This window comes from Boleophthalmus pectinirostris, unplaced genomic scaffold, assembly GCF_026225935.1.
Source record: "Boleophthalmus pectinirostris isolate CB_2022bp ecotype Guang Dong unplaced genomic scaffold, ASM2622593v1 HiC_scaffold_16, whole genome shotgun sequence".
Taxonomy (NCBI): Eukaryota; Metazoa; Chordata; class Actinopteri; order Gobiiformes; family Gobiidae; genus Boleophthalmus; species Boleophthalmus pectinirostris.
In genome coordinates this window covers 21,226,002-21,250,068 of record NW_026571095.1, presented here as the reverse complement: position 1 = coordinate 21,250,068, position 24,067 = coordinate 21,226,002, and the positions used below count along the sequence as shown (strand labels likewise).

At 37.5% G+C, this 24,067-nt stretch overlaps 2 protein-coding genes across 2 annotated transcripts in view; one reads left to right on the top strand and one right to left on the bottom strand.

Moving 5' to 3' along the window:
- The first annotated feature begins 243 nt into the window (after positions 1–243).
- zgc:113531 (uncharacterized protein LOC541359 homolog) lies at positions 244–2,579 on the top strand. The gene is made up of 3 exons (XM_020929218.2): positions 244–787; positions 1,447–1,576; positions 1,942–2,579. Exons 1-3 carry the CDS (start codon positions 434–436, stop codon positions 2,130–2,132), a joined length of 675 nt encoding a protein of 224 aa, XP_020784877.1. The 5' UTR covers positions 244–433; the 3' UTR covers positions 2,133–2,579.
- Positions 2,580–8,983: 6,404 nt separating this feature from the next.
- The window catches only part of b4galt2 (UDP-Gal:betaGlcNAc beta 1,4- galactosyltransferase, polypeptide 2), a 168,628-nt gene continuing 153,544 nt past the window's right edge, over positions 8,984–24,067 (bottom strand). The window contains exons 6-7 of the mRNA XM_020929217.2: positions 22,200–22,304; positions 8,984–9,757 (exon numbers count right to left, since the gene is read on the bottom strand). Of these exons, the coding sequence (XP_020784876.1) occupies positions 9,607–9,757; positions 22,200–22,304 (256 nt within the window). The 3' untranslated portion in view covers positions 8,984–9,606. The remainder of the gene's footprint in view (positions 9,758–22,199; positions 22,305–24,067) is intronic.

Here is a 24,067-nt window from a genome sequence, read left to right as displayed (position 1 = left end):
TTTTTCAGTCGGTACGCTAAGTGAAGCTAGTTGTATTTATGCGCTGATTTATGGGCTATTCAAGGAAGCGATAGCAAATATGTTAACCCTAAAAGACCAGTGGACATGGTTATAAAGGCCACCTGTTCAGTAGAAGTCTTTATTACCTGACTTAGGATGATATATTGAGGGGTGGGACGCAGACGGCTGAACTCTAAGAAAGTTGAACTCTCAGAGATCCTTCCCTCATAATACCCCCTTCCTCCACCCCTTTCCTTTCCGGGCTGAGCAGACGGAGCCAGGAGAATACTCGGAGGAGCGAGGCGCGGCTACTGCACAGCCAGGAGCCAGGACTGCTGGATGCTTTACAATGTAAACTCTTAGACTTGAATTGTTAATGTAGACCAGGCTATAAAACCCGTAGTTTTATACTTTTTATTTCGACAAACTGAAAATGGCTTTTGGAAAGATGGCTAAACTTTTCAGTGCGCGTTTGGTGCGCACAGTTTTGGCACTGGTGCTGTGCGCGCGGCCCGGGTTCGCCTTCTCTGTGGCCGGGCAGCAGGACAGCACCTGTGAGGCCAACGGGAGCATTTACTACGTGGGGGAATGGTACTTCCTGGACTCTGACCACTGCACTCAGTGTGAGTGCACGGCCGAGGGAGCTGCTTGTGCCCGCACCGAGTGCACGTCTCTCCCGGCCGCCTGCATCCACGTGAGCCATTACCCCACTGACTGCTGTCCCCGCTGTGAGAGGATCGGCTGCGAGTACCGAGGGGTGGTCTACGACCTGGGACAGAACTTCCAGGTGAGATGTGCTACCTGCCTTTTAAGAATGAAAAGGGCGTCTGAACAGAGTCCCATTTTCTATTTTTTCCAGATTATCATATTATTTTGGCTTTATGTTTGAAGAACTTCAATGAAAATCCATGGAATGCTTCATTTTTATTTATGGGTTTGGAAGTCTCGACGAAATATTTAACCATAAATAACGTGACTTGGAGTTAAAACCTATATTTCACTAGGCTTCTCTACACGGTATATGCTATTCTTCAGTGTAGTATAGTTCTTCTGTGTGCTTCTGTAGCCCTAAGTCTTTAGACATAACTGTGTGATATCATGTCATTTTTATGTGCAGTACCTAAACAGCGATATATATATATATATATATATATATATATTTATTTATTTATTTATTTATTTATTTATTTATTTATTTATTTATTTATTTATTTATAATGATAAGTAAGTAGTGGCAATGTTTAACCTGCAACAGGGAATAAGTAAATGGCGCCCTCTTCTGAGAGGGGTCAGTGTTGTAGTGTGTTTGTGTTAAACTTGTATCAGGCAATATGATATTGTTTGTAGCCTTAGCCTGTATATAAAAGTACTCCAGATACCAACAATCGTTATAGTCAATATAAAAATGTAGTCCACACACATTGAAGAGTGTGTGTTCCTCCACAGCCGTCAGAGTGTGAGCAGTGTACCTGTGACAGTGATGGCATCGCCCGCTGTCTGGTGGCTGACTGTGCCCCTCCCCCCTGTGTGAACCCCGTGTACCAGCCTGGGAAGTGCTGTCCCGAGTGCCAGGAGGGTAAGTCTGTCTCAACACAAAGGCTTCCTCAGGGAACAAAACTGCCTTGTCTGTCCATCATGAAGGTCAAACTGTTTTGGCTAGACTAGAAAATGTGCCCTTTACACAAATATGAGCAGTTTGCCTCTAAAGAGAGCTTATACCTGCCCCAAAGTCATATTCTTATTGATGTGATAGTGTATTAACTAATTCAGCTTTACATGACACATTTTGACACTCTACAACCAAATATTTCTGTGGTCAAAACAACAATTCAAATATTTTGGGCTATACAAAACTGAACCTCCCAAAAGTCCATTATCACTGACTGTTTGACTAGGAATTGCCTCATGTTTTTCAACCTCTACCTTCTCACTTACCTACAGGTCCCAACTGTTACGTGGATGACTCCCGGTCTCAGGTGATCCCAGCTGGAGACCCGGTCTGGGTGGACTCTTGCACCAAATGTCGTTGCCATGACGGCCAGGACGCGGGGTACTGGGAGGGGAACCGCCTGGCCACCTGCTCCAAGCTCAAGAACTGCACGCCAGAACAGCCCTCTATTCAACAGAACTGAGACAGAAGACCTCGGAAAACTGTTAGCAAGGAATGTATGAATAATGTTTTTAAACAAGATGGATGCAAGTGAATGGAGATATTCTACATGTATGAGCAGGTATGTTGGAAAGGGGGCTAGACAACTCTGGTTGTTGATAAACAGACGTTAATGTAACAAAGGTGGGGTAACAGGTCATTTGGTTTCTTACCTGATAATGCAGCCAAATACATAATGTTAACACAGAAACATCATGTAAAATGTACTGGATTTATGGCTAGTCCTCAAATACTATACTTCCATTATTCTCCAAGTGTTTTATGTAGACCCATAGACTATATATAGACTTCCTTGTGCAGTGTGTAGACAACAACAAAGGCGCTTTGACTGTACCTTGTAAACTGTTTTAGTAATGGGTGGATCGATGCCTAAATATATCACAATATGGACTTGGTACTGAGAAGTAGAGCATCTCATACAAAAATATAAATTTTTAGAAATACATTATTTATATATTTCTATATCTGCTCATATATTTAATTTTTGCATGAGTTCAAACATTGGAATTCATATAATCTATATACCAAGGTAAAACTGTTGATAGTAGAGAAGTTTCAATACATTTTAATACAAAACTCATTGGTAATGGATCAATACTGTAATATTACCATAGTATTACATGAATCCGTGTGTCATTCGTTCATTCGTTTCCAAATAAAACCAAAAATAAGAAAACGAAAAAACAACTATTTTCGTCATTATTTGTCACCAAAAACAAAATGAAAAAACGTATTACAGATAATGATTTTGGGACCAGTCCTGGTCTGGTCCCAGTCTCAGTCCTGGTCTCAATTTTTGTTTGGTCCTGGTCTGGTGCTGGTCTCAGTCCTGATCACCTGACAGTCTATGTGGGCGCACCTCTTGGTTTAGTCCTGCTCTAGTCCTGGTTCAGTCCTGGTTCAGTCTGGCATCGCAGTTTAAGGCAAGGAAACGGTTGTCATCCGTTTTTTCCATAATTAGTTTAAACACAAAATCAGAAACTGAAAAAACAAATCGTTATCCATTTTTTCATTTTGGTTTTGGAGACAAATACTGAAGAAAATAGTTGTTTTTTTGTTTTCTTATTTTTGGTTTTATTTTGAAAAATGAATGAACGAATGATACATGGATTTACATGGCAGCAAATGGAATCAAATGTCACTGTAAAAGTAACTACCCAGTGTGAAGGATGATTAAATTATTATAATGATTCTTAGATTAGTAAACTGTGCATCTTTTTTGACAAAGCTGAGTTCTCTTGTTTAATTTAGAGAGAAAAGTATTTTTATGAACTTTTTCTTTGTTTTGAATAATTTTGATAATCTCCAGACATGTGTTTTGTTTAGCAACATTAAAGTGGTAATTGACCTGTCACTGTGTTGATGCAGTACTGAAATATATGCACGCCTGTGATGCAGTTAGCAGTTTAGTCTAGCAATAAATACACCCAAGTCCTCAGTAAGTTTGACATTTCAATTTCCATGTTAATTGAAATATAATGTATTGCACTTGACTAAGGCCAAACATGATTATGTAGTAGTTGTAATCACAGACAATATTTGAAAACAACAAAGTGCTATTATACCTGGACTGCAGAGTGGGTAAACAACCTGTAAGACACCGCTTTATTAGTCTTTTGTATGAGCAAGTCTGTTATTCTCAAAATCAGTGATGTAAAGAGTATTTTTATAGAGTGGAGTCTAGACTGTTTTGATTACTTTATTATGGACCAAATAAAACAAAATGTTATGTTGTTTTTTTATGTGATGGCAAGGATCGTAAGTTTAATCAAGTTTACTCAGTCAAACTCCAAACTATACCACTTTGGAATAACATTGTAGAAAATTATTTGTTGGATATTTCAAACTGTACTTATTGCATGTTATGTGGATGGTTACTGCAGTAAACTACACTACCTGCCACTGTGTACTTAAGTCATTGCATTGCGAAAAGTTGCATATAAATGCATAGATTCATTGCTATGAAATTATACACCTTCATTTTGTGCACAAGAAAAAAAAGTGTGCAAAGATATAGCAGTGTAAATATTATTTTTGTAAGACAGTGGATGTTCTGCTGTTATGGTGATGGGTTCAATAATAAAGTATGTAAATGTTATCCAAGGATATTTTCATTTTATTCTCACTGCTGTACCTTGTGTTTACGCTGACTTTTTGCTGTGTTTGGGCTTTCTCTGGGAGGATGTGTGTGCGATTTCTCCTTGGAGTTTTTTCACTGGGGACCGAGGCCTTTTGTGAAGCAAGAGTCTGATAAAACACAACAAGAGCAGCACAGACTGGTACGGCATTACAAATGAGGCCAGACTGCTCGGACAATGGCAGGAGAAACACAATGGGAATGGGAACTTAATAATAACCCAAAAATCTAAAGTTAGATTTTGCACAAAAATAAGAACATGTCTACTTCTTAGACAGCATAAGGTCTGCCATAAGGTTTCTATGGTAACATGTAAAAAAAATTGTCAATGAATAGTAAGAGGCCAATTTAAATTATAGATATCAATGACTTTAAACCTTTCCCCATTCAAAAGATATCATAATTTTATATTAATTACTTAATTGCTATGACCACAGAGGACAGTTGCCATAGGAGATATTAGTGCCTGGAATGATCCACAGCACAGTATTAAACCAATCTACTGTATTCCCATGTAGATAAGCAGGTTACCAAGCTCTAGTTACAAGTCAGATCTGTGAAACGGGTATTTTTTTTTTTAGCATTAAAACACCTGTAAACATTTCCGTCTAATTTGAAAAGAAAAGAGAGATCTACAAGACAATATGAAGCCACCATCAGTTTTATTGATTGTATAGAAAAAGTAGGTTTGATATGACAATGCATTCTATATAAGATATAACATTTTCAACATTCAATGTACAAAAACCCTAGTCAGAGATACAGTAATGTTTAAAAAGTGCCACACAGGCCTGAAAAGTTCACTCGGAATCGGCGGAGTAAAAGTTTGATGTTTGAGGTGTGCTTGACATGTGAGACACTCCAAAGGTCAAAGGGCATGAGACCTTCAAAGACCTCTCATAAAATCTGTAAAAACACACTTCAAACAGGTCCACTCTACTGTCTGTACATGTCAGCTCTGTAGACTGAAGAAAAGACATGGCTGGCATTTGCCATCAACACAGTACTGTTACAGAAGTTATTTTCCACCAATATAGAGGAGGTGACGAATTCTCCAAAATATTTTACATTCCAAAATCAAGTAGCAACACTGCTTCATTTAGAGCACAAAAGTATAGGTCAACAAAATATAACTCATAAATGGCAAGATATATAAGCTATGCAAAAAAGAAAGATGTATTTTGTAACTTTTCTGGTGGAGGTTCCGCCACCTTCTTGTGTCTATGAAAATGTTATTGCTTTACTTTTGGGATGTTCCAAAGTAGACTTAAACTTAACTATATATTAAACAATAAAAGCACCTGCAATTAAATAAAGCCGAGGCAGCTAAGTTTAATGTTGTACTGTGGAACATTTCAGCAAAAGCAATGGACAAAAGCACACCATAAAGGTTATACTGCACCTTTAAATTTGGGGGAAAATTAAGCAGATAAAGTAGTAATAGACATTTTTAGGATAACTATAATCAAATATTCCAATCATATCTTTATTACTCCTTTGTAATGGCAGAAAATAACTTCTATAATCCACAATGAAGGTGCTCAACACAGGCTGACCTCACTGCTAATCAAAACAAACTGGTTATATGAGTCGATCTATATGCTAACAGTGACTGATAGTAGTATGTATAGTATGTAGTATAATGCAGTAAACAAATGACCTTCAAATATCACAAAATTCTCGTTCCTACCAGCTTTACACAGAAAATACATGTTTGAATATTGCACAGGAAATCGTAAACAGCCTGTAAAAGATCTAGGAGGGGAAAAATAATGAAGAAGAATAGACATAGGCAAAAGACACGGCCACACACGGAGCATCCCTGTCGATAGATATTGAATGGGAAACAGAGTCCACTGCTACGGACAAGAGTGGTCCATTGACGCATGCGGCGAAGACTGGCGTGGTTTGAAAGAAGAGGCGAAGAAAGAGGAGAAAAGGGAGAGACAAAAAGGAAGGATAAAGTAGGGCCGTGTGGAGATGTGACTGTGCAGTACTGTCCAACAAGCTGCAGGCAGAAAGAGAGGAGCAAAGACGGAACAGATGGGAACCAGTCAACCCCAAGGCAGGGCAACGGAGGGCCAGAGACAGACGAAAGATAGATGACACGTACAGTAAAGATGAAATGGTGACTTAAATGCTTGTAATAATTGTGTTGGTAAGAATATTTAATTTATTACTGATTAGGCAGGGAAAAATTGCACATGTACACACTGCATGAAGTGAGTTTTCTGTTTACTCGTTAATACAGTGGAGTTTAAACCTAAATTGTGAGATGAAATACCACAATGTATTCCTTTGATTTTAGGAAAGTAGCTGTTCTAAATACAACCAAATGAAAAAAAATATCTCTAACTGAGTCAAAATCTGATTATGTATTTTTGGTACAGATATTTAGTCACTTCCCAGGACTGTGCATGTCATATTTTCATTTCATATGAATCGAAATGAAAGCACACACCTCAAAACATTTGATTTGGATAAGCTAAATTGAATGAGATGTAAAAATATGACATAAAACGTGAACTTAAGGTCAGTATTTCTGAGTGTAAACATTTCATGCAGTTTGTGTAGTGTACGTGAGGGAGATAGGAGTATGATTTATATCTTTTAATCACACTACTGGTTACTGGTATTGTGTGAGTACCAATGGTGGAACAAAAAACAAGCTCTGCTTAATTTAAGAAATATATTTACTTTTTTGGCCTTGCTTGTTTGTCCTCATTCAGAAGTACTTTAGTTAGACTTTAGTCCAAGATAGAAATTTGGCTTATACTAAATATTATATATTATATATATGTTATGAAAAGTTTGAAAACTGCTTGTTTAAGGCAACCAATTACAAAATTCATGTTTGAATTTTTAGATTGATTAATATTGTCCATTATAGCAAATGTGTTTTTAAATTGCCAAAATTGAAAATACAACAGCAGTTCAACAGTGTTTCATCAAAATTTTCTAAAAGAGGACATTTATATTTTTGACAAATTTGCCTCATTCTCTTCACAAGGTCCCATAGTCTCCTTTGTTTATTCCCTATTATCTTAACTTTCCAAGGCATCCATTTGGTGTTTTAGGCGACAAAAAATAACATATAAAACATTTTAAATAAAAGATGAGACATTTTTTTTTACAAAACATTAAAAAACACCTTAACTAAGGATATTAAGTTCCATCTTTCCGTGACAGGTGCGATGGCAGATTCATTTGCCTTGGAGCAGCCTCAAGGAGACACTAAATGAACAGATGCCAGTCAAACTAAATGATAACTTTCACACTTTCATCTTTGCCTTCACCTCGGGATAATAAACTTTTCCAATATTAAAATGAAGGTTGCTAAAATGACATGAAAACAATAGGCCCATAGAGAATAAATCTTCAAACCAGACGTGCAGGTTGTGTAATGAAAAAGCGTCCTTTGTATGCACTCAAAATGATAACTTTCCACCAATCCTAATTTTTGTATTTCTTAACACAGAATAGCTGAGTGTCTGCCTGGCCAGTCGTACCTTTTACTCATTAATTAGGTATGAGATTACTTCAAAATCTTTACGGTTTTGTCCAAAAAAAGGAGTAAAAACATTAACTTTAAAGGTGCATGTAACAGATGAAGAGCCTGCTACTTGCTTGTCACCATGGAGATGTTGCTGCTTCGCATGTAATATTCCACAGTATGGCATTAAATGGGTCTATCTCCATGGAGACACCACCAGGCCAATGTACAGGTCAGATCTGTGTAGAGGTAGTCCGACTCTAAGTAAGAATGCATGCTATTCAAGGTATTCAAGGGGTGACTGTAGCTCAGCTGGTCGATAGAAGACAGGTGAATGCTGTCGTTGTGTCCTTGGGCAAGACACTTAATCCACCTCGCCCCCAGTGTCTGCTTACACTGGTGTATGAATGTGTGTGCAAATGGGCGAATGGTTCCTTGATGTAAAGAGCTTTGCCTCGAAGGTGGAAAGGCGCTGTATAAAAATGTGACCATGTACCATTCTTTAGCAATAAAACCTGTCACTGAATGAATGTAAGATATGTATAAAGGTTTAACACGATAATTTACAACATTCAAGGCAAGGCAATAGCACTTCCATGGAGACTAGCAGGTGGACGACTCCCCGCCTGAAAACTTACAATGCACCCTCAAGCAACTGTAAAACTGAATTACATTTTTACAGTGAAGAAATCCCACCAGATTAATTCCAATCACGCAAAATCATTATCTGAGGAAGCTTTAAGTAATAAACATAGCTCCACTGATATTATTGTGTCTATTTGTGAGCCAGACAGAGCATTTACCCTGATTTAGAGAGGCTGAGTTTTATGTATACATACTGTATATTGCAAGTTCCAATATACTAGACGCCTATGCTCTTGCTATTGAATGTCTGAAACTGTTACTGAGAATAAAATGAAAAGAATGGTGACTGGCCAGGATACATAAGACCGACAACACATTTCAAAAGCCGAACCTTGAACTACCTATTGTATATGTTTTAACAATAACATGTACGGTATATAAGTATGATAAGGCTGAAAATCGCAATGTACTGAATATATGAGTCCTAAAATGTACAAACCAGCTAGTAAAATTTAACAAACGTAATGCCCAATTGGTGCAATGAGCTGTCCATTATACACTATTGAGTTGAATGCATTGAAAGCCAACACATGGGAGTAAAAGAAATCAGTTATTCAAACGTTCAGTCTCTTCTTTGAGTCGCTTCCAGTTTAAAGACAGATATAAAAAGTTTGTCGTGGTTTGATCAACACATTGTAGCACAGTTCGATGTCCTCTGCTGGAAGTTGCAGGCACGAATCACATTCAATACTCGAGGAAATAAGTCCCAAAATGTCAGTGTGAATCTCCTCTATACAATCCGATGCTTTATCACTGCATGCCATCTCAATGTAAAATGCCATAGTCCAGAAAACCGCGTTGAATTCTCCATTACCTGCAATTTTATACAGTTTTAGTGATAATTTCTTGACCTTGCTTGCCAAGTGTACCAGGAGACTTTTATATCAGTGAATACCCCGACTTGATACGCTTTTGGAGGGCTTCCAGTTCTCAAATGATTCTTGGTGGAACTGCTCCAACAAGTTTTTGGCAGCACGTCTTCTTGGTCAGTGATATCTCAAGCACTCTCCATAGAAACGAAGTCTGCCGTCCTAATGTCCTGATTGCAGAGAGACTATGGCGAGCGGAAATCCCAATACGAATACAGGAAGAAAATGTGCTTGTGGGGGGTATAACACGGGATAATGCCGAGATACCAGTCTGATGCCAGTCTGGCGGGGTCTATCCTTTGAATGGGCGAGGAGGGGGCTTGCCGATCTCCACTGATATGTTTGTGTAAAGGGGAAATCGCCGCACTTCCAGCAGTTTGTAGGTCAGAGAGCTAATGCCGTCTTTCTTCATTGTGTTCTTGGTGTTCTGGATCTTGTTGAATCTGAAAAAAGACAAAAGGTAAAACACTGCAACGGCTGTAACGATATCCAAATTTTTCAGTACAATATGTTCACAATATCCATCTCACGATACAATATTTGTTGTGATATTTTGTGTGAGTTCGCTCCTTTTTCCTCTTAAAATGTCTTTATAATACTTAATCCAAACACTTATAACAGTTATTTCTTCATGTAGACTGCACTGAAACTGAGCAAAGGATCAAGTTCTATGTAGTTCCCTCTGCTTTTAGTTATTGTTGCACCATAACTATTAATTTAAGCAAAGAGTCCTGTTATTCAATGTATTGCGATGACCCTCGATATTATTGAGAGACCTTTGATGTTGCAATATCACGATATTTCGGTTATTGTTACATTCCTATAAAACAAACATTACTTACATGTCCTATATTACGCAATTTTCTGATCTAGGTCATAATTTTGTTTCTTCATCACAAACATACCTGAGTAGTGTTTTGTTTCATTCACACATGTTTAACACACAAACCTGCATATTTAGGCTGAGTTCTTCTCTTAGACACAAAACACTCTTTTTCATTTGGAAAAAAGCTCTTAACTTGAAAACTACCACTTCATGACATCACAAGCTGAAACAGAGCATTTTGAGATTTGAAGATGTAGTGACTGAATGAAACAAAACAAAACAAAACACAACTCCAGGTATGTTTTTGAGGAGGAAAGACAGAAGTTAATTTGGCGTAATATAGGACCTTTAATAAAAGAAACAATCCACTGACTTTAGCTTTAGAAAACTATGGTTCCCACTGGGGGCTGATATTGCCACAATAAGCAGCCCTCAATTCTATACAGTAATATTGTTTTGTGTAGAGATGGTGCGGGCGTGTACATCCTATATTACTCAAGAGGTTGATCTTAACAATATCAAAGATGCAAAAAAGTTTAACTGACATAAAAGTTTGAATTGAAAGTTTGAAATAAAGTGGTATTGAATGCTGTGTGATTGCTTTAGACTGACAACATTGCTGCAATCAGGGTGCAATGGTGGTGCAAGACAAAGAGAAGTTCATTTCCTCATCCGTCCAACAGGTGGTGCTAAGGCTTCACCCTGCACTACTGTAAAAGCTCACAATCAATCGCTACACCCTTGCTGCTTGTATGCACTAGTATGTTCTTACCTAGTGATGTTGCTAGAAAATCTACTCTGGCAACAATCCACAGATCTCTCCCCTTTGTCAATAAAACATGAGAAAGTTATTCAAGATTTAACCCTGACTGAACAAATGCTACAACTAATACATCAGGACGAAATCAGCATCAAATTAAAGCTAAACCTCAAATGAACGAGGTTTAAATAGGGAAAGAACAGGGACTAAATCAAGAATTACACCGAAATTCACACTTTTTATTTAGCTTTTATTTGAACTATTTAGCCAAAAGATAAAAGAAAAGCAGTATGGCATAAAATGTATCTATGCTCATTGTTTTTAACTTTCTGTAAAAAATAAATACACAATATTTTGACAAAGTTCTAGTACAACATCACAAAATTCATTAGGCATTGACTGGAATGAATCAATGCTTAATATATGTATTGCAAATGACAGCAAAAAACAGCTCATAACCCCTTCTAAACCAAGATTTAATCAGTTAGGAGACAAAAAACTACTACCCGCGAGCGTACCACCATGTGTACTTCTACCACAGTTTGATAAGCACCACATTAGATTGACATGTACATTGAGTGAACGGGACAGGCCTCCTCTGTGTTCAACAAAAGCCTCTTCTTAATGATCTTCTGCAGGACCAGGATGTCAGCTTCAGACCAGTGCTCCTGTCAGTGCACACGCCTCAACATCTATTTCTGCACAAAAGAATCAAACAGGGCCCCTATGGCATCAATGGAGGCAGGAAGCTCTCCTCAAGTGTCTGTCTGTAGAGGCGGATGGACACGAAGTGCGGACTGCTCGTACAGATCCGAAATAGCTGTTTTAAAAGTGAGAGGGTCATTTAAGTAAAGTACATAGTGACACAGAGAGAGGGAGCGATTTAGATCTAGTACAGTAGTAGGGCTGTAACGATAACGAGTCTCACAATATGATATCGACACGGTATGAAACTCTTGGTACAATATTTATTGCGATATCATGGGAAAGCTCACAATGTGGTCGGGAGGCTCATGATTAGGTTTATAACAACATCCAAACTTCTCGGTACGATATTTTTGTGATATACATCTCACAGTACGATATTTATTGTGACATTTTGTGGGGGTTAACTGTCAATATGCAATTTTTCCTCTTAAAATGCCTTGACAAGACTTAATCCAAAGAATAAGACTTAAAAGTGCTTAGAACCCTTATTTCTTCTTGTAGTCTACACTGAAATGGAGCAAAGGATCATGGTCTATGTAGTTCTGTCTTTTTTTAGTTATTGCTGCACCATAACTGTTAATTTAAGCAAAGAGAATTCGATATATTGTGATGGCCCAAGATATTATTGTGAGAACTTTGACGACACAATATTACGATATTTTGGTTATTGTTACATACCTATACAGTAGGGCTGTACAACTGACAACATTGTCTTTGTTATTATTACTCCAGTCAATTACTAACATAGCGTAATTAAAAAAAAAAAAAAAAAAAAGAATTGAGTCTTGTGAGCTTTAAGCCAGGTTAGAATACCTTCTCACAAACATACCTGGAGTTTTGTTTTGTTTCATTCACAAACGCTTAACATACAAATCCTGCAAATTTAGGCTGAGTTCTTCTTTTTCTGTTCCACCTTGTAATGTGATGTGGTAATACAGGAAGTGCTCTACTGGGTTTTTACTCCATACACCTTCACTAGAATCATTTGGATAATTTCAGCCCTGTTATTGACAATCTCTGCTGAACAAAATGTAAAAGGTTGCTGTTAACCAGGATTACTCAAACATGAGTAAATTAAACAAAACACAACTCTGAAGATATTTTTGATAAGGTAACCACATTCTAACATTGTGCAAAATAGGAATAAAATAATAAAATCTAACTAAAAGACAAAGTTGTGTTCAGTACATCTCTGTTGTGTTATGTATTGCAATGTATATAATCCACTGGTTTAATTGAACCGTCTCTGGTAATTACCTCAGTTTGTTGTACTGTGTTCAGATCAGGGCCAAAGAGCTTGCCATTGTTTTACATATTCATTAGCCTCATTTCTACATCTCATGCTAACTGGGCTAAGCTCCAGTTTGAATCCCACTGAGGCATTGTGGGGAAAAAAAATATGTGAATCGTTTAACAATAGCACAACAAAGTCCCAAGAGATATTTACTTACAGTGAGCTGACCTACTTAACCTTGGTGTAAAAACATCAAAACAACAACACATATTTAACCAGTTTCTAGAGTAAAAGTGCTCCCATTTGCGAACACTAATCTGGGCAGGTAACATCTTTCATAATGATAAACAAGACTGGTTTTCTATGGGACTAAAGCTTCATTTCTCATTGCTATGCGCGGCCACTACCAGAATGGACTCCTCCTGCCTCAGTGACTGCACCGTATAGTGAATGAGAATATAGCTGGTTGAATACTGATAGTCAACATTCATCACACAGAGGAGAGACTATGCACTTTCCCTTTAGTAAACAAGGGACACTGCACCGCTGCTACAGATAAAGTCCCCTGAGAGGCCGTGGTATTAATCTCAATCCAAAATGAACTAAAGCAAAACAAGGGGAAATAAAGGTTGAGTTTGCATGTTTGGTTTGAAAACTGGCTTGGAACAGCAATAAGTAGTAAGGTTGGGTGATATGGCAATACAAATCAAATCTGCTATTTTGTTTAATTTGTCAAATCATGATTAATTTGTTGTTTAATGCAGATCTATGCTATTGCGCTGTCTAAATGATCGAAATCAGATACTTATCGATTCTAAAACTAGTATCGTCGCTAGGTATCGTCACTAAAAAAGTCACATTCACAGGATGGAAAGTAACCTTTTCTGAATAGCTTTAAAATGATCTTGGGCTGTATCAGAACAAATATAAGATCCCATAGCCTAGTATATGCCCATGAAGCACTATGGAACCTACCTGGATGACTGAGGAATTACACAGATATAAGGCCACATGGTAATATAAAAGAAACTAAACCAAAGATGTTCATTTTGTCTTCTTGTGCACTTTAACTTCTTGGGTTCTTTTTAAAGACAATAGAGTAAAGTGTGTTTACCTTGTTGACATGTTTCGGCTGCATCTTCAGAAGTGTCCCTGGTGTTGGTGGTGACGTGTTGTATATCAGCTGTTGTTACTTCCTGTAGGCGTGGTCAGCCTGATTGGCCTGGCAGGTCACTCAGACTGACCACGCCTCCTGTCACCCAGTGTTCTCTGGAGGAGGGTGTCCCAGGTGTGAAAGGAGGAACGCTCCATCATCACAGTTAATACTGTCCGTGCCTCATTTCCTGATTTCAATGGCCTCCCTGACCCAGCGTTTGAACTTGTTGTTTTCCGATCCAATGACCCGTGCCCTGTCCCAATCCATAATGTCTTTGAGTGGGTCACCAACACCGGTGACAGTTCTCAAGATGGCTTGCAGCTAGCAGCCGATACATGCCAAGGTAAATACACTTTACTGTATTGTCTGTATTGAACCCAATAAGGTAAAGATAAAAGAAACCACAATGATTTAATGTTGAAAATGACATTCTACTGTCTAAATAAATATTATCATTGTAGTATCCGAATCAGTATTGAGTATATTGTCGATTCCTTAGTGTCAAAATCGAGTTTGAAATCTTAATAGTCACAAGACTACTGTATTCAAACACACTTATACTCACTCAGTCAAACTCAGAATCAACGCAGCAGTTTTCAATAGGAAGTCAGCGTTTCTTTAATCAACTCGTTTTAGATCAATATTGCGATTAAAAATGTCCAAAATATAAAATAATGACTCAGGGGTGTCATAGATTATGCTATACTGCAGACAAAAGCAATATGTCTTCTTTAAAGGCAATATAAAGAATTACACTAATCATCATAAAATTGAAGCTGTGATCTTGCTCGCAGAATGTTTTTGGCATATTGCCCATTCCTAGTTGGTATTGGATGTACTAGGGATGAAGATATTATAAGATAAAGATTCTGTACGGTAACGACAAGGACAGCTCCACATGTTTTTAGCAGTATAGTCAAATAGTCCACTTGGAAATGTTTGAAATTCAGTAAGGGCATGCATATGAAAAGAGTGAATATAAAATGAGTGAATGTAAAAATAGCATGTTTATTGAGTGGTTATAGCAGTGGTTATTGCCTCATAGCACAAAGGTTACAGGTTTGATTCCCAGCAGTGTTTCCTCTCAGTACTCACCATACTTCTGTCAGTAAAGTCTACCTTACCCCATCCAGCACGAATCTTGTGGCCAAATCTATTAAGGCTAAGGTTTACTTCACTGTCTTCATAAAGGACATGGTTTTCTGCATTTGACCCACTTTTCAATATGCTTCCTGGGGGGTCTATGAGGAGATCTGAGCCAGAAACCCTTGGTCAGGAAATCCTAGCAGCACCCAAAATGTCTGGAATCAAACATACTATATATTTGCCATTATGACCAGAAGGAAGGCTATACTTTCCAGTATCGCTCACAGATTTAGTACAAGATCTAAGTAAGCAGAATGAGAATTAGAGGCTCCCCATTACATATCATTTAAGCCTTAGGGGATTATGCAGATTTCATGAATACAGTTCTTACATTCTCATTCACTTCCTTGAAAGTGTAACTGGAAAAATATATTGAGAATATATTGAGGTGTAGCTGTTTGAATGTAGTTATTGTATTTTTGCAGAAAATTGTTCTCTTGTGAGTTCAGAGTTTAGCACAGGCCAGGTTATAAGGTTATCTTTGCAATATGCTGACAAATGACAGCTCCAATTTTGGGCTTTAGACTCTATACTGCAACCAGTGACTATATATCATAGTATATATCAGAGAACTGAAGTACTGAATATAACCAGTCCAAATATTTACAAATCATAGGGTACTATTAGGCCTCATTCATCTTTAAATAGATCCTGAACAATGTCTGTAAATTTCAAAGTAACCTTTCCTCAAATGTTAGTGTGTACCAGTGTTCAAGAAAATATGGGAACAGGTCTATATTAGGACTTTTCAAAAATAAGATCTAAGGCAAGCAAAGAACTCTGCATAGCACAAGAAGAGGCAATTTAGGAACAACTGATATATGCATCATAAAATAAGTACAATTAAGAACAATGTTGGTAAATGACATTTTCACCTCAAATTAAAAGTATGGCAACCTTTTTTCAACTTAAATTCAAAAGACAATACTTCGAGAAAAACAGCATTTTCTTTTTCTCCTGATTACACTTGTGCTGTACTTTACTTAACTCTGAACCCGTTCCTCACAAAGCGCTCCTATAAGAACGACATTTCCTTTATAATGAGTGTCCGGAAAAGGCTGTAAAAACTCAGCTAATGGAGCCCTATTTTCTGCTCCTGACTGTGACCATGAATAATGTATAGGGCCCAAATAAATGGCGTCCATGTTAGTGTCACCTCTTGTTGTGGAAGTGAGCTACAGTGACTGAAGATAGGGGACAAGGGGACGAGAAGAAAAAAACATACAAGCAATGGGCACAAAAGCTTAGATTGGTGTTGCATTCTTTACTTACAAAACATGGCGATAGGATAGAATAGCAAGGTAATTGGAGTAAAGAAGAATAAACCATTTCTTAAAGAGGGACATGAAGCAAAATATACTTCTTGGAGCTTCCTACTTTGTTATAATGTTGTTTCCTCATCATAAACATGCCTGAATCACAGCTATGTGTCATCCATGCACATTTGAGTAATCTTGCAATCTCTCACTCTCTCTCACACTATTAGAACCCTCCTTATGGTTATGCTCATACCTCAATTATACCTCAATTTCCCATATTTACCGCATTTTTTGGACTATAAGGCTCACTTTTTTCATGGTTTGGGTGGTCCTGCAACTTATACTCCGGTGTGACTTATATATTAAAATGTTCACACTGACAACCACGAAAGGGCACTCTAGGCTTGTGTGCCAGTATCTGCTACTCCTGTTACTTCTGTAACTCTGTCACTTTGCTCTCTACTACGCATGTCTCCTGCTGAAAGGGCCTCTGTCCTGCTGCAAGTAGTGAAATATGCAGCCGAAAATGGTAATCGGGCAGCAGGAAGAAAGTTTGGAGTGAGTGAGAAACTTGTGAGGGACTGGCGGAAAGCCGGGATAGAGAACACAGCTTCACGGTAACCGGGAGGATGCACCATGCAACTTTCTTGGAAGTCACTGGATGGATCGACAAAGCCTGGACTTCAGTGACAACCAAAGCCATCCTTGTCAGGATTCAGAAAGGGCAAAATAATTCTAACTGGAACTGATGCTGAGTCTGACGACAGCTACAGAAGAAGAAGCGGCATTCCGTTTACCTTTGAAGATGGCGGAGTTGCTCAGAAGTGACACCGAGGATGAAGAATTCAGTGGATTTAGTGATTTTGAGATGGAGAGTTTGTTATGTTGTTTGTGCTATAGTTGGCTGAATCACTGTGCGATTTATAATCCGAAAAATATGGCATACAAAAATGCTACAAAACAACACACTACAGCTTCACAAACCTGATGTTAGGTGTAGTACTTTCATTAGCGGAGAACAGGCTGATTGCAGTGTGATAGTGCTCTAAAGGGGGAGTACTTGGCATGGTGAGTAAAGTGAGGGGAGCCTTCAAGCACCAAAAACTACTTCCAGCACTAAAGTAAAGTGTGATAACTTGAATGAATTGATTCATACAGGTGTCATTTTTGCATAAGAAAGGTATTTGTCAAAAAAAGAGTGCTGCAAAATACTAGAGAAAATGTTATAGTAACCATGTAATTGTCACTAGTTTGAAGAGCGAACTGTAGACTCACTATTGTCAATGTAAAAAGTCATCTGTCTTAATGAGGAAGAGGGGCTGAGAGCTAAACTTAATGTCAAAGTCATCTGCCATACAACTGGAATAATTGCTGCTTACTGCGCAATTAGCAGATCTGTCATTACATAATCAGTAAATACAATTATGTTATTACTGTAATTTACTCTTAATTAAAATGCTTATAGTGTGAGTTTACAGTGACTAAAAGAAATATTATGCTGCCTGGGAGTTGCTGAAGAAAGAATAGAAAAATATGTGTAAATGAAAAAGGATTAAGAACTTTTTGAGTAGAAGATCTGCCACCTGCTTGTCTCCATGGAGAAATTTTTACTCATAATATAGCACTGAAGTTATCTTTCTCCACTTTCTGATGAGTCCTTTTCAAGCTTTTTTGAACAGTAAAAACACCACTAATGGAATAAGATAAGTTGTATGCCATATCAGGGTATCCCCAGGTTTGACTACTCCAAATTTAAGACTATTTAAAGACATTTTTAAGACCACTTAAATGAAAATTAAGACCAACAGTGCACCCACTCCATACTCCATAATTCCATACCCATTCTAATAATGACCAACCACCTACCGTTACTATATCTAGAATCTAAGAGCCACTGTGGATTAAACCCAAACTTCCCCATGATTCATCGAACGTCTTCCTCCACTGTACTGATTGTTTACTCATTGCCGCCAGCACCAGAAACCAAAATACATGATTTCACGTTGTTGTTTAACATTGCACTACCGCCCAGTTGAGTATACAAAAAAATAGGCTAATGAAATTTAAGATCTTTGTGAAAAAAACAGACTTGGACAACATAATTTAAGGAACATGAAATTTAAGACCTTTTTTAAGACTTTAAGACTGCATATATTCCAGGCAAAGCAATAACATACTACACTATAGAGACAAGCAGCTGGCAGACCCTCCTCCAGAAAAGTTACATAACACATCTTTAATTTTTGCCTATTTTATATGTATTGGTATTTCGCAGTGACATCAAGCTGGGGGTGTTGTACATGTATTTCTATAGTGGTATGTTCAGCTGATACCATGGTGACACAAAGCACACATTAGCTGTCAAAAAAGTTTTAAGATGGTCCGAAAACTCAAAAAAAAATGCAAAATGGATTAAAAAAATAAACAAACAAAAACCCCACACATTTTCAGGAGCCCTATGAGGAAATACAAACAAAAAAGGTGAGAGTGCTATTTAGCTTGTGAAAGTAATTTTATGTGTGGGAGGCTTGTTTAAGAACACAGATCCTTCTAGGTAAATCAGCTCTTTCTGGTCAGACTGTGTTAAAGTGCATCTCAGATTAAGATCTTCAGACAGAGTAGAGCCTCCAGTTAGCTTCACACCCCAGGGAACGTTGATGACATGAGCTGCAAAGTATCAATATGACTTGACCCACTATTCCTGATGCCCGGCTCTGTATTCACCAAGCTCTTACAATCATATCATATTGTGTTTGTATAGACCACTACATCATCCAATTTCACACTTGACTTTTGTTGCCGGCTTACAAAGAAAAATCTTCTTATAACCCAGTTTAGTGTGCTGATCCTTCCCCCACCTCTGACTGAGCGAGCTTGTATATGTCATCTCTCTACTCTATAATCATGTCATCTGGGATCAAACTAAAGTAATACGCCCCCTGTGGAGTTCATCAGATCTGGCTTTTCTTTTGGGACAGTCCGAGTATTGATTTGTATCCCGAGAGCAGGCATCACTGGCTGACCTGCCCGGCCCTGGAAACTGAAGAGAATAGAGCGCTGTAATCCACCTTTAAGCTTCTTATTGTGAGGTGGTATACTGTAGTAGTTAATACGCTCATCTGTTCTTATTAGGATCTATTTATCACGCTATCAAGAATAATCCTAGCCTGCAAAAACATTTGCCTTACTAAAATGGTTGAGTTAACTTTGTAATTCTGATAACCTCACATAGAAAATTTTGTACTCTAGAGTCTATTAAACTAACAAATATGAAACCAGATCCGTGCATAAAAGTTCACATCTTACTGCGTCGCCTACTGAAAGTAATATATGATACGGGTTTTTCATTGCCGATGCCAATTGTTTCGAATCCAGAGTGACTGATGGCCGTTATGCAGGTAGATTTTGATAAATTCCTCTAAAAATATATTATTTGAAATTATAACTAACATAAAAAATGTCAAAACATTTTATGGTTCTGCATAATTTAACAATAATAAGCAAATCTTAATAGAAATTATTTTTAGACTTCCACAACCCTATTTTTACTGCCTACCCATAATGGAGCTGTCTAATCTCATTTTGTGAATTGCATCATTGCACTTAAGTGTTAAAATAAAGCTTTATGCAGCAATTGGTGAGCCTGAACCTTATATCCGCCTAGGCAGGAAATTTAAGGTTTAGTCCTGGTCCTCATCTGGCCCTGGTTTAGTCCTGATTTAATCCTAGTTCGGTCCTGGTTTAGTCCTGATTTAGTCCTAGTTGAGTCCTGGTTTAGTCCTGATTTAGACCTAATTTAGTAATGGTTCAGTCCTGATTTAGTTCTGGTTCCGTCCTGGTTCCATCCTGGTTCAGTCCTAGCTTAGTTCTGGTTTAGTCATAATCTAGTCCTAGTCTAGTTCTGGTCTAGTCGAGGTTTAGTCCTTGTCTGGTTTTGGTTTAGTCCTAGTATAGTTCAGCTTTATTCCTGGTGTAATCTTGGTCTTGGAAATGTGAACACACTTAAGAATACATAAACAACACATTTTACACTATCAAACATGGTATCTCGTGTGAATGACTAAATCAAAGTATTAGGGTTAGGGTTATATTTTTTACTCAAAATCTTAGGACTCCAGTTGTAATTAGGCCAAACTATAACTGAAATCTGCATTTAAACAAAGCCAGTGTTTAGCCTTGACAGACTGTGCAGTAATAGTGGAAAAGCATTACATCAGAGTTCCAGACTGTTAGAATATTTATGTTTGGAGAATACAGTACAAACAGAAAACAAGTCTTGATGTGACTTATTTAGAGTGTCCTTGTGTCTTTATGCATTTCAATGTAAGCATGCATGAATCAAATATGTTCTTTTCTCACTCCTTGTCATCAATTGTGTATAAGACAAGAGCAATTCTGAACATATTTATTTTTATTTGGAAAAAACGCTACTCAAGTACATGTCTGGTCATAACATCTGATTTATAATTTAAAGTTAAAGTAATTACAAGGACAAAAAAACTAATGCACATAATTTAGCATTTTCAAAGTACATAGCACAAAAAATGAATACTAAATCATATTTGAAGAAGAAACGCTGATTTGAACATTTGCTGTTTTGTGTTTCTGTTTACAAATGTCCAAACCATTTAAAATTAAAATCGACATAAATCTTTGTCACTTGTAGAGTAGAGTAACCAAAATCTTTACTCAAATAACTAAGTACACTAAAATATTACAAAAGTAGGAGTAAAAGTATGGTCTCTGGAAACTACTAAGTGCAAATTGTAAAAAAAATTAAAAATAAATAAAAAGCTTTTCAAATACATGTAACTGAGTACTATCCACCACTAGTTAAGCGTATATAAATGTTTGAGTGTACTGAGATCATAATGAGTGTTAGTTGATTAAGAGGCTTGTATCATCTTAATTGTGCAATTGTATTTGTTAACTCTCTTGCATTATGAATACCCTTTACTAGATCCCACCAGCACCAGTGCTTCTACATATTTGATGAAATTGTATTACTATAAAGGTTGTCAGCCCATTGAGGTCTGAAACAGAAATAGTACAGTACATTTTACTAGACCCACTACTACTTTCATTACCTTTTTTCTTTATTTAAAGGTCCTATGATATGCAAATTTGACTCTTGTGAGCTTTAAGCCATGGTATCATGTTGTTACCTCATCAAAACATACCTGGAGATGTGTTTTATTATCCTTTATTATTAGTGCGCATACATCTCCAAAGCTCAAAATGCTCCTTTTCTCTTTGTGGTGTCATAGCATTGAAGTAGTTTTCAAGTTAACATCTATGTTTTATTTTTAGTTCAGTAGAGATTGGCAATTTCAGGGCTCAAAAGTGTATGGAGTTTAAAACACAGTGGAGGACTCCCTGTTTTTCCACATGACATCGCAGAGTAGAACAGAGTGTTTTCTGTTTGAGAGAAGAACTCAGAATAGTAAAAAGTCAAAAATGCAGTGGTTTGTGTGTTAAACATGTGTGAATGAAACAAAACACAACTCCAGGTATGTGTGTGATGAGGAAACAACATTATAACATAGATCAGAAAATAGCCTATTATGGACCCTTTAACTAATTTCAGATGAAAATGATATTCAGAAATTAACTATTTTTTGAGAAAGCATAAACACCATTTTTTACATGCTCACTAACAATAATGATTCTCTTCGAGCAAATGCACCTAAGCAGTGTCCAAAGCAGAGAACACATTGGTGAAGGTGTAAAACTACCACAGCCTAAGACTGAGCTGCTCTTGGTGCAGCAGCATGTGTGTGGACAGTGATGCAGTACCTCTGGGGGTTGGGCTCGTTGTGCTTGTCTCTCTCGTGTTTAATCATTCGGTAGCGGCCGATTCGAACGTCCGGTCTGGACACCTTCATCCCGTTCAGAGTGATCCTGGAACAAACAAACCAAAACAGCAGCAATTAAACACAACGCTTCAACAGAGTGTGAGGAGAGGACAGGCCAGCAGAGAGGTGAGAGGATAAAGGAAAACTCAAGGAAACAGGGAGGAGATCATTATGTTCATATCAAGTCAAGTCACACAAAAAATGCCTTCAGTTGAAGAAATGAAAGACTGAAGTGAAACTTCTACCAGAAAACTTACATAGTGCACCTTTAACAGTGGAGAAATGCTGCTATAGGCCCACTGTTTTGTTTTGTTATTTATTCTGTGAATGACTGGTACATGTGACCACATTTATTTTGAACAAACAGTTGTAATTGTAAATAAATTAATTAATAAATAATTTAAACCATTTGAATAAAAAAAAAAAAAAAGAGTAATATAGACAAATCATGCATTTAACCATATGAAGTGTACATTCCTAAAAAATCTCTCTTAACAACATCAGTCATTTACATTAGTAGTAGGTGATGAAAGCCTGAACAAAATACCGCCCCTGTCCACTAGAAGTCTTAGATGCATTTCAGCCGACTAAGATTGAAGTTATTTGCTAAATCACTGACCTATGAGTTGATTTGAACTTTATGCAAAGGCCCAATCACAGGACACGATTTGACGCTTCAGAGGAACAGCTCCATGCAAATGCTTTGCCCCAAGGCTCCAACAACAGCTCTGCTCGGAGTGTCGGCAAGAGGAAGTGAAAAACTCCAACACAAAAACAGGATGTAGTTTTGGAGAAAAATAATATAATAAAATAAAAGAAATGGTTGATTATTATAATATTTTGTCAACTAAAATATTAAAAGTGAAAACTAACAAAACTAGAAATTACATAGTTAGTTAGTGAATTAAAAAACAAAACAAAACATTGGTTAATTTTGTCTTTTGATTCTCAAAACAGAATGAGCCTCACAACCTCTCACTTGGGTTTCCAGTTTCAGTGCTGAATTTCATTTGGTTTAAACCTAAAATCCCTCTCTCTGATCTGAATGGTCACTACCTAAAGTGTCCAGTGCCTCCAGACACTCATTATTCAGTGCTAGTGCAGCCTCTGCAGCTCAGTGAGGGAATTCTGGAGGTTCAGGTTTCACCTGAGGCAAGGCCTGTCTATTTACTGAGAATGAGAAAAACTTGTATGTGTCCTCGATCTGCAGGTTAAGGCTCTTGCAACCCATGCTCATTTGTGAGAGTTTCTTTGCTAAACCAGTGAGAGTGCAGGCTACATGCTGTACCTTTCGATTAATTTGAGTAAGCTTTGAATAAGAATAAAACTGAACAGAATAATTTGTAGCAATCTTGATCCTGCAATAGAATTTTACAAAATAAAAGTGACACTTTAACTACAATGAAAAGAATCCAGGACTTTGATATGAAGTTCATGGACTTGTGGGTTTGCAGTGTGAGGATAAGAGGGTGTTAAAGTTTAACCAAAGCGTGAGATCAGACTGAGAGCTTGAGTGGAGTCTAGAGTATTACTGTTCAGATGGAACAAGGCAAATATATCCACTGAGTGTTTGGGCTCAAGCAACAACAACTCAAGACAGTATCACAGATAACACTTAAGCCACACTGACAAACACCAACTGTTCTATCTCACCTCCACTCTGCTCACAAATGTACGCTGTTGTAGCATGTTGTGCTTTGAAAAGAAATCAACATGAAAAGGGGCTAGACTTGCTCAGATCCACTAAGCTTGGAAAGGCATGGTTTGATCTATGTGCTGTTGACAAAGTTACATCATAAAATAAGTTAA

Bases quoted from the DNA above. Each gene is read 5' to 3' on its own strand.
- zgc:113531 (XM_020929218.2), top strand. From the start codon at position 434: ATGGCTTTTGGAAAGATGGCTAAACTTTTCAGTGCGCGTTTGGTGCGC. The intron at 788-1,446 runs GTGAGATGTGCT...GTTCCTCCACAG, and splicing joins ACCTGGGACAGAACTTCCAG to CCGTCAGAGTGTGAGCAGTG. The intron at 1,577-1,941 runs GTAAGTCTGTCT...ACTTACCTACAG, and splicing joins CTGTCCCGAGTGCCAGGAGG to GTCCCAACTGTTACGTGGAT.